We start from the raw sequence: 10,503 nt of genomic DNA, 5'->3' as shown, positions 1-10,503 counted from the left end.
ACAAGAAGTATCTGTTGGCATTTATTATCTGAATTAAAAATGGCGTAAGTATTCAATTTTAGTAAATTGGTGCAAAGCTATGTAATGTGAACAGTGAAGCAAGCATAGCAGTGAGCAAGCTCAGCGACATTAGAAAGAAAGGGAGAACCCATTTTTCTCTCTGTTTTTAGGTTTCTTCTTTCTTTCTTTTGCATCTCCAAGAAAAAAAAAAAATCATGGGTTCAACCAATCTAGTACTCTCCTCAACCCTGTTGCTCCTTCTGGTCGGTTTTGCAAACTCGGACATCACCCAAGACAAAGCAGATTGTACGGACAAACTGATTGGTCTCGCTGGTTGTCTCACCTACGCCAGCGGCGACGCCTCAGCTCCCACCATGGATTGTTGCTCTGGTCTCAAACAAGTTATCGACAAGAACAAGAGGTGTCTCTGCATCCTCATCAAGGATCGTAACGACCCAAGTCTCGGCCTCAAGATCAACGTCACCCTCGCTCTTAACCTCCCAGAAGTTTGCAAAACACCCACCAACATAACTCAGTGTGTTGGTCCGTTTTTTCTTCTTCTTCTTTTTCTTTGTGATGTAATAATAATCTATGTTGGTTTGTTACCAAACTTTGTTTCTTGTTTTGTTTCAGATCTTTTGCATTTGCCACCTAACTCCCCCGACGCCAAGGTGTTTGAAGGCTTTGAAAAAGCCTTGACCAACAAAACTAGCCCCTCTTCCGCCCCTGCTGGTAAATATATATATACCATTATTCATTCCTTCTGCATTTTTTTTTATATGCAGACAAAATCAATCAACAAAAAAACTTAGCTTTTGCTGTTCTTGCTAGTGATCCAAGTAGATTAGAGACACCCTTATAGTAAAAATATAATTTTGGTTGATTTTAACAATGTGGGGGGATTGAAAATTGAAAATTGTGTGCAGGTTCTGCAAAGGGAGAAACATTAAGTGGTAATAGCAAGAGTGGAGGGTGGGGAAAGAAGTGGTTGGTGACAGAAGTGGTATGTGGAATTTTACCCTTAGTGTTAGTATCCCATTTGGTGTTGTTCCTGGTGTGAAGGTTGAAGATGGAAATGGAAGGTTGGTAGTTGTGTGTTTTAATGTTATGTGGTTTCATGTTTTGTGCATAGATATGTTGAGGATGCAATATGTAATTTGTTGCTACTAGTAGCTACCTAGGTGGTGTGTTGTCCTTTTCCTCTAGTTATTATTATCTTCAGTGTGTGCCCATCTTCTTTTGTTTCTCGGTGATTAATTTTCCAACTAATGGAACCATTCAGAGGGACCCTTTAATTAACTTCCACAACATCTATCTTTTAAATATCTTTCTGCTACCACCTTCTCTTCCCTTCTTTCTAACCATCGACTCATCAATGTTCACACTTTTCTTAGCACCCATTTAATGCTATAAAAGCCATTTACTCATTTTTTAATAATTTTACAATTCAAATGGTTTAAATAGTGATGATAGTAATTTTTCTTTTCTAAAAAGTTATTATTTTGCTTTTCTGATTTAAAATATAAATGATATATATGTATATATGTTTGTGTGTGTATCCAAAGAAAATGAGGATAAGATAAGTATTGAGAATTTTAAGCTTCATCATTTCTAAGCATTACCTGCTTGCGAAGACATGGTGGGCCAAACCCATTTTCGACTTATCCAGTTGTGTTCCGTGTTTAAATTGGATTTAGATATTTTAGGGTGTATTTTGAGAGTTTAATTATTTATTTTAAATATTAATCGACCATTAATCTTTTGCCAAGATGATTTGTCCCTTTTTATACTAAAATATAAATATAGAAAAAACAGAAAACAATATGCTTTAGTTGATTTTTCCAACACTAAACTCTAAACAATATGCATAAATAGTTTGTATTAACTTTTAAATCGGTTTTATGTAGGAAATGTGGGTCACCGAGTCATTTTGACATGCTTTTAAGTAAATATATATTTTACTATTTTATTATAGGTTAAATTATATTTTTTAGTCTCCATTTTCGTAGCAAAATTTGAATTTAGTCCCTCAATTATTTTTTATCTCAATCTGGTTCCTATTTTGGAAAATTTGACCAATAAAATCCTTTCCGTTAGTGGTAGAGTAACTGTGTTAAATGGGTGCACGTGGCAGTGGCAGTGATAGTGCCACGTGTCACTATTTGAGAGTTGTCATTTTCTCATTCTCAATTTGGTCCCTGTATTTTATTTTTTTTCTCAATTTAGTCTCAATTTTTGTAAAAATTGTGCAATTTTGTCCCTCTTCAAATTGAAACCAAATTTAATTTCTATATAAATATGCACAAATATTTCTATCAAAATTGATATTTCAAGTAAATATTTTTAACAAGATTAAGTTTATTTTAATTTATATTTTACGTTAAACTTTATTTAAAATTGTTTTAAAGTTGTTAATAGAAAATAATGTTAATAAAAAAATTTATAAATTATATTGATATTTTATTACATTATACTTTAATATTGTTTTTTATTTGAATTTATATTTTAAATAATTGCATATTTTTAAAATGTGTAAAATTCAATAATTTCTATACACATGTTTTAGTTAGTATAGAAATAACAATTATATAATTTAAAAAAAATTAACTAGTTTATGTAACAATAAAAAACAAATAAATTTAAAATTTGAAAACAATTTTAAGTAAAATTTAATGTGAAACAAATTTAAAGAAACTTGGTTTTATTGAAAATATATAATAAAAATATCAATTTGAATAAAAGAATCAAATTTAATAAAAATATTTGTATAACATTTTATAATTTTTGTTTCAATTTGGAAGAGGACGAAATTGCATAATTTTTACAAAAATTAGGACTAAATTGAGACAAAAAGTAAAATATAGGAAACAAATTGAGAATACGAAAATGATACCTTCCAAATAGTGACACGTGACAATGTCACTGCCACGTGACACGATGTCAGCTTGACACGTGGCAAAATTTTTATTTTTTTTTAATTTTTAAAAAAATTCAAAAAAAAAATTCAAAAAATCCAAAAGCTGATATGTGGCACCCCATTTAACACCGTTACTCTACCACTAACGGAAAGGACTTGATTGGGTTAAATTTCCCAAAATAGGGACCAGATTGAGATAAAAATTAATTGAGGGACCAAATTCAAATTTTGTTACGAAAATGGGGACTAAAAGTATAATTTAATCATTATTATATTTAAAATATAAATATTTTATAAAATAGACTAATTTATAAATCTATGAATCAATACAATTTATAATACAAGACACGTCATATGACTTGAAAATTGCTGTAAAAAAATGTGAAAAATAGTTGGACATTTTAAGTGTCCGTGGTTCATACAAACTTACCTTACATTACTATTTATTTATTTATTATTATTAACTAAGAAATTAATTTAAAAAAAAAAAACATTATAAAAAAGATCAACATTAATTTGGACGTGTATATATGTACTCCTATTTTTTTTATTCTGTCTTACTTTTATTTATTTATTTTGTTTTGTTTTATTTTATTTTTATGTTATTTTTTCCTTACTTTATCCTATCTTACTTTTTCTTATTTTAATTTCAAGTTTTATTTTATTTCATTTTCACACCATTTTATTTTTCTGCTCTTAAAAAATAAATAAATAAATAAATAATATATAAAATATAAAAAAAATTATAACAAAGAAAGTCATTTGACTTGACTCGTCATGTAAAATATGGCCAGATTTTTACGTTATCGGGTTATTGGGTGGTTTTTGGACAAAAAAGAAGGAATGTTAGGTATTGGTGATCACTGTGGCAGCAACCAGGGGAGGCAGTCTGAGCATAGCAGTGCAGCATGGCTAAAAGGCAACTCCACACATAAGCAAAAGAGGAGACGAATTGGAGGGGGACATTTTTTCACAAGTTTACACGGAGAAGAAAGCAAAATTGGGATAAGCAGCTCCAAGAGGTAAGCACCCAATCTTGAATAAATGGACGTCTGTGTGAGCATAATGTGTTGGGTGTTGGACTTGATATATTGGTATGTTTCGTCCTCAATGTTTCTATGTGAATATGCATGATCTGAGTATGTTGGGTTTTATCTCTATGAATCAAATATACTGTGCTCTTTGTTGTTGTTTGAGTCTGGAAAACGAAATATGCTTCACCATAGCCATCATAATCTTCCTCATCTTCTATCCATCCAACCTGTGCACCAAATAATTAAAACAGAGAACCACCACCATTAGGCTTCCATCCCCACCCGTTTCTCCTTTCATTCGGAACCTCCATCGTACTCACACTTCCGCAGGGAAACCTTCACGCAAAAAACCATATACTCTTCGTGTTCTATACGCCTTTGGGGTGCAAAAATCATCATCTCCGACACGCAATCTTCCGTTAATTTTTTCCTCATCCTCATCTCACCTGCATAAGAACCAAAAACAACATACACGCCCACTGCTACCAACTCAAAGATTTCATCATTCATCACCCCGACCCACTAATATAGCGAAACCCCTAAATTCATCGTCACAACTCGGCACAAATCAAAAACAGAAAACAGAAAAAAAAAAAAAGAGGAAAAAACGATGCCGCCGGCGAGTCGGAGTCTCAGACGGAGGGGAGTCTTGGTCGCGGCGGCTGGAGGTTTGGTTTCATTGGTGACTCACGCGAGAACGAAGACGTCGAGCCTCCGGCGGAGGTCGCGGGTGGCGGCTAAAATGCGGACGCGTTCCCAGGGTTTGGAGTTGTGGTGGTGGCCGCGGTGGTCTGAGATGACGAAGCGGAAGCCGTCCGAGTCACGCCCCCATAAGAGAGAGAGGCGATTCGAAAAGCTTGGCATCACCGACGACACGCTCCGGTCGCGGCAGCGGCGGCGCTCATGGTGGTGGCCACAGGCGTTGCGTCAGCGGCGTCTTCGGGAAGGAGGAGTGACCCTTGCCTCGCGCGCAGGAGAAAACGAGAAGGGGATGATTCGGGAAGTGGGGTTCTCGCCGGCGATGCTTCCGGTGGCGGCTGGCGTCGACGGCGGCGTGCCTCGCCGGCCGTGGGACTGGTGGCAGCGGCACCTGTCTTGGTGGCTCGTTGACTTGAGGCATCAGGGAAGAAGCTGCTGTTTGTGAAGTGAGGAGAGGTTTAGCTAATTAGGGTTATTAGGGTTAGAGAAAAAAAATTGGACCAGCCCCACTTTTGCTCCGTGCACCTCCCACCTTAATATCTGCACCCCCTCTTTGTGTTGCTTTCCCTTTTGTACCCTTTCAGCATCTTTACTCTATTTTAGTTTTTACTCTCCACACCTCCATCTGTATTCTTCGCACCCCCTCCATTACCATATGCACTCCCTTTATTATCTCATACACCTCCACGTTCTTTTTTATTTTCTTCGTACACCTCCATTTATGATAACCCCGCACCCCCACCTTGTTTTGCTTGCCGGGCTTTTGTTGCATTTTTACTTCCTCACGCACCTCCACAATTACTAATCCCGCACCCCTGCACACACTTTTTACTCTTATTTTGGACTTATTTTATATTTTACTCGCCACACCACCACTTTTAATAAAGACACCTCACTCACTTCATGTACCTCTCACTAATTACTCATGTACCCCATGTTTTGTTTTCCACTTTCATCCTTCTTAATTAATTTGTTTTTTTTAATTTATTTATTTACTTTTTCATTATTATTATTTATTTTCGTTTTTTTTATTTTTTATTATTTCTAAACAAAAACAAATATTTGAAAATTATTAAAAATTACAAAAAATTACAAAAATAGAAAAAATCCAAAAAAATGAAAAAATATTCTCTTCCACTTTATTGTGTCTGTTCGGTCGCTCGCATCGCGTGACACTCATTTTCAAAAATACCAAAAATAGTTTGCTTTCCCTTTTAGTGTCTGTCCGACCGCCCGCGTCGTGTGACACGTATTTTCAAGTAATTCAAAAAATACAAAAAAATATAAAATTTTCAAAATATAAAAACATCAACATTTTCAAACAAAAGTCTTTTTAAGAACTACGTGATCCTTGATTCTCCCCTGTGAGATACGTAGGAGCAAGGTCAGTCCTTGTCAGGTTCACCTCTAAAAAATCAAATCATTTTCTCAATTGTTTTTTTTAAATATCTTTAAAGAACTACGTAACCCTGATTTCTCATTTTGAATGAGAATACGTAGGACCAAGGTCAATCCTTGTCGGGCCCAAAAAATTAAAAAAAATATATATTTTGTTTCTCTTAGCATTTTTGTCTTATTATTTTTGGGGAAAATTAATATTTTGAAAATCACATCAGCTTTGCATTTTTAATTAAAGGTACCGCCCTCGGGCAGGCGCAGTAAGGTGCTAACACCTTCCTTACGCGTAACCGACTCCCGGATCCAAAATCTGGTTTTTCGCAGACTTATTTTATTTTCATGGTTTTCCATAGTTTTTCCAGAATAACTATGGTGGCGACTCCCAAATCTCTTTTTCAAACTCGTTTTTTTCTTTTTTCGGTTCGTCGTCCCGTCGCGATTTCAGTTGCGACAATTATATATTTAGAAATACAAATCCAAATTTTATTTTATAGTTCATTTTAATAAATTTCATTATTTTATTTGTGCTGAATCATTAAGATTTATTTATTTTTTCTTATAATTGTTAAATTATACTAAATATTTGTTTATATTAAATGCTCAATGATATGGAAGAAATGAGATTGATTAGCCCACAAGTTTTATACGATTGAGTCCACATTAACCTATTTTGAGCTGATCAAATGTGATACAAGCTAAACTAGAAATAATGGACTAAATGATAATAAGTTCCACTAAATCATACTGTAATTTTCTTTTTCATCTTTAACATGTTTTAAGAGTTTTTTTTTTCCTACTAGTGATTGGAACAACGTCACTTACGCTATCAATTCCTATCATTCATTTTGTTATTATCCCAAACTGCTCACATAATATTTAGCAGTCAACCAATAAGATGCTGTTTCTATCTACTTTGATGTATAATTTTCAACCCCTCTTGCTCATATATATATATATATATATATATATATATATATATATATATATATATATATATATATATATATATATATATATAAGAGTTGTGGGCCAAACTTAATTCTATGATCCAAAAGAAAACTCCTAAAAATAAAATGCACCTTGTCAAACGAATTTAAGAAAAGGAAATACATGGCATGATAAACTAACTAAGATTGAATTAAATGTGGATGATGAATTACACTCAATTTATTACCTAAGATTTGTGACACTTTGTTAAGACCTTGACGATATAATTTGTGTCTAGAAACACTATATCATCTCTTGGTGGAAAATTTTTATATTTATAAATATATTATTTAATTGAGTTAATTATTACCCTTTTACATTGATTACGAGACTTCTAAAGTGTGTTCTATTCAGTGGCGGAACTTGGACTAGAAATTCAGGGGTGTTAATTTATATTTGTTATATATAATTTATTAATTAAAAAAGTTCTCTATTTCTTTTACTTAAATCATTCTCATACCGTAATTTACACTTATCAATTTTTAATTTTTTTAATAGATTGAATTCATGCAAAATAGATATTCTAATTTCTATTCCAATTCAATATTATTCAACTAATTCGTTATATAAAGTGGAAAACATAAAATTCAAAAAAAATTATAATGTAGGGTAATACTAATTTGGGAAGATATAATTAGGGTTCATACCAATTTCATAAAAAAAAAAATCCCTAAAATAAAATTAGTTTTCATACTAATTTGGGAAAAACTTAATTTAAAAGAAATATAGTAATGAGATAATCATAAATTTAACATACATAAATCATACTAAAATACTATGATTCAAGAAATCTTGTGAGTATGAGTTATTCAATCTCTTTACTCTCCAATCTCAATTTCTCAATCTTCTTTCTTTTTAGGGTTAAATATGTTTTTGGTCCTTCAGGTTTCAGCGAAATTTGGGATTAGTCCCTCATCAAAACTTTTGACCAATTTAGTCTTTCATCTTTAAAAATGTGTGAATTTAGTCATTTTAACCGAATTTTGTTAAGTTTATCTAACGTTTCAAGTGCATTTCATGATAGTATTTGACTTATTTACATTGTTTGACACATTTTTGCTTCAATGTTAACTCAAATATTATCATAAAATGCGTTTAAAATGTCAAATAAACTTAATAAAATTTGGTAAGAAGGACTAAATCCACGCATTTCTAAAGATGAAGGACTAAATTGGTATAAAATTTCGAAGAGGGACTAATTTCAAAATTCACTAAAACTTGAGGGACCAAAAACATATTTAACCCTTCTTTTTACTTTTACACTTTATTAATGATTTTCTCTGAAAAAACTTTACGATTAGATACAAAACCTTAATCGATTTATTAATTAAGGTCCATAAAATTAGTTTTTATTTTAATTTTTTAAAATATATACATAACTTAATACATAAATAATATATATATATATATAACTTAATAAAAATAATATATAAATATAAATTTAAGAAATATATAAATATATATATATATATATATATATATATATATATATATATATATATATATAATATAATTAAAAATTAAAAACCTAGGGGAGCATGGCTCCCTTTGTCGCAATGTAGGTACGCCCCTGGTTCTATTTAACATCATTATCATTACATTCATTAGAACCTTTTATGTTTCTAGAATAAGTTGAAACCAATTGAAATCATTGGTTGTTTGATCGAGAAGAAGTACAAAGTAAAGTTTCCAAAGAACGATCCCTCACAGAGGAAGGAAGTTCTTGAATTTGTTCACTCGTATGTTTGTGACTTGTCTGAAAAATATCTCGGAGATGCATATTATTTTGTATATTTTATTGATGATTAACTTAGAAGATTTCGGGTATATATGTTAAAAACTAAAGATAGAATTTTTCATTTTTTTTATTAGATTTCATGTCTTGATAAAGCATAAGGCCGAAAAAAAATCTTTGGTCATGTTGACATTTGAAGGGAAAGATTTTAGAGGAATAATTGCAAGTGAAAAAGGATTCATGCAATCACTTGTAAGTCTTTAAATGCAAAGTATTTGTCTATATACTTGAAGATGAAATAATGAAGTTGGATGCTAATAAGATCAAGGAATGAATATACATTGAATCTTCAAATGATGTATTTGGGTATATATTATAAGATCATGTAATAAGAAGATTGTTGGAAGTAGAGACGTAATGTTATTTGAAGATTAGACGATTAAGGAACTTCAATAAAATGGATAGGAAAAATCCAAGGCAAGCAATAATAATGGAAATGTTACATTAATTGTTGATGGTGAACCACAAAGTTTTGACGAAGCTATAGAGATAAAACACACACAAAAATTGGATCAAAGTCATGAATGAAAAGATGACCTTGTCCCATAAGAACAAAATAATAAGTTTATGAAGTTATTCAAAGGGAACAATCATTGAAGAACAAATGAATATACAAGCTAAAGTTTAAACAAAGGAGAACGTAACTTTAATATAAGGCCCAATTTATGGTAAATGAGTTGCAATAAGAAAAATAACATGAATTTTTTTGTGCAGTAGTTGTATAAAGAAGTTGTATAAAGAACACTGTGTAACAAGTGGAGAAGATGAGCAAGAGGTAACCAAGGTGTTTTATTATGTGCAGTAGGTACCTTTATGCTCATAATTTTTTGTACAATATCAACCATTTTTTATGTAGTCAGAATTGTGAGTTAGTTTTTGTTAAATCTAGATAAGGAGCATTGGAATGATTTCTTTTTATTTTTTAAATTATTCAACATGATAACTCAATTATAATTAAATTGGGTAAAAAGTTAAATAAATGTGAACTCCATTGGAATAGCTTGTAATTAGGAGTGAGATGAGTCAATGTTATAAGATCAAAAAGACATACTTTACAGAATTTAAAGAAAAAAACATTATTTTATTATGTAACTTAATAAAGATATAAGGAACTTGACCTATGTTTTCTCCAATGCCATTCACCAAGTTGAGACATAATCATACAAAAAAAAAATTACAAGGACCTCAAAATGGAATTAACCTCTGCCCAAAATAGCAACATAATCAAAACCGTAGAAAATAAGTTTATAAAATAGATATTTATTGAAAATTCTTAACTTAACTATAGTAAAATCAGATTATAGCTCATTTGATTGATTTTTTCCTACATAGCCTTAAAATAGGCTTGTTGTAATTTAGTTCCAATCTTTGTAAACCTAAAATAGCAGTGTAATTGTTGTTCCTATAAAATAAAATGGCAGAAGATCTGAAGTTAGCATTCTTCGTTCAGAAATTAAATTTTGCTTGTTGATTATATTAGTCAATTATAATACTGATTACGTGTTAAACTTCAAGGAAACACTTGATATAGATGATGACATTACAGTGGTTTAGAATAAATTTAATCCCTAGCAAGTCGGGGAAAGTGATCATTGAACCACATAGAAAAAGATGACGTAGAAAACAATTCAGTGTAGTAAGGTGACAAGGTGATGCAGGGGTAGCATACAAAG

The 10,503-nt window shown here is 31.5% G+C and overlaps 1 protein-coding gene across 1 annotated transcript; it reads left to right on the top strand.

The window, feature by feature from the left end:
* On the top strand, window positions 1–1,299 carry LOC114176392 (non-specific lipid transfer protein GPI-anchored 14-like). Its single transcript, XM_028061434.2, has 3 exons — window positions 1–543; window positions 634–732; window positions 927–1,299. The coding sequence occupies exons 1-3, from the start codon at window positions 216–218 to the stop codon at window positions 1,058–1,060; spliced, it is 561 nt and encodes a 186-aa protein (XP_027917235.1). The 5' UTR covers window positions 1–215; the 3' UTR covers window positions 1,061–1,299.
* Window positions 1,300–10,503: the final 9,204 nt, after the last annotated feature.

The sequence above is a fragment of the Vigna unguiculata genome, chromosome 3 (genome assembly GCF_037176805.1).
Source record: "Vigna unguiculata cultivar grain cowpea cultivar isolate G323 ecotype 2 chromosome 3, ASM3717680v1, whole genome shotgun sequence".
Taxonomy (NCBI): Eukaryota; Viridiplantae; Streptophyta; class Magnoliopsida; order Fabales; family Fabaceae; genus Vigna; species Vigna unguiculata.
Note: the sequence above shows the minus strand (reverse complement) of the source record. Positions and strands in the feature narration are given on the sequence as shown.

Excerpts from the sequence above, each read along its gene's own strand:
- LOC114176392 (XM_028061434.2), top strand. The coding sequence starts at position 216 with ATGGGTTCAACCAATCTAGTACTCTCCTCAACCCTGTTGCTCCTTCTG. Across the intron at positions 544-633 it reads CAACATAACTCAGTGTGTTG|ATCTTTTGCATTTGCCACCT; the intron begins GTCCGTTTTTTC and ends GTTTTGTTTCAG. Across the intron at positions 733-926 it reads CCCCTCTTCCGCCCCTGCTG|GTTCTGCAAAGGGAGAAACA; the intron begins GTAAATATATAT and ends AATTGTGTGCAG.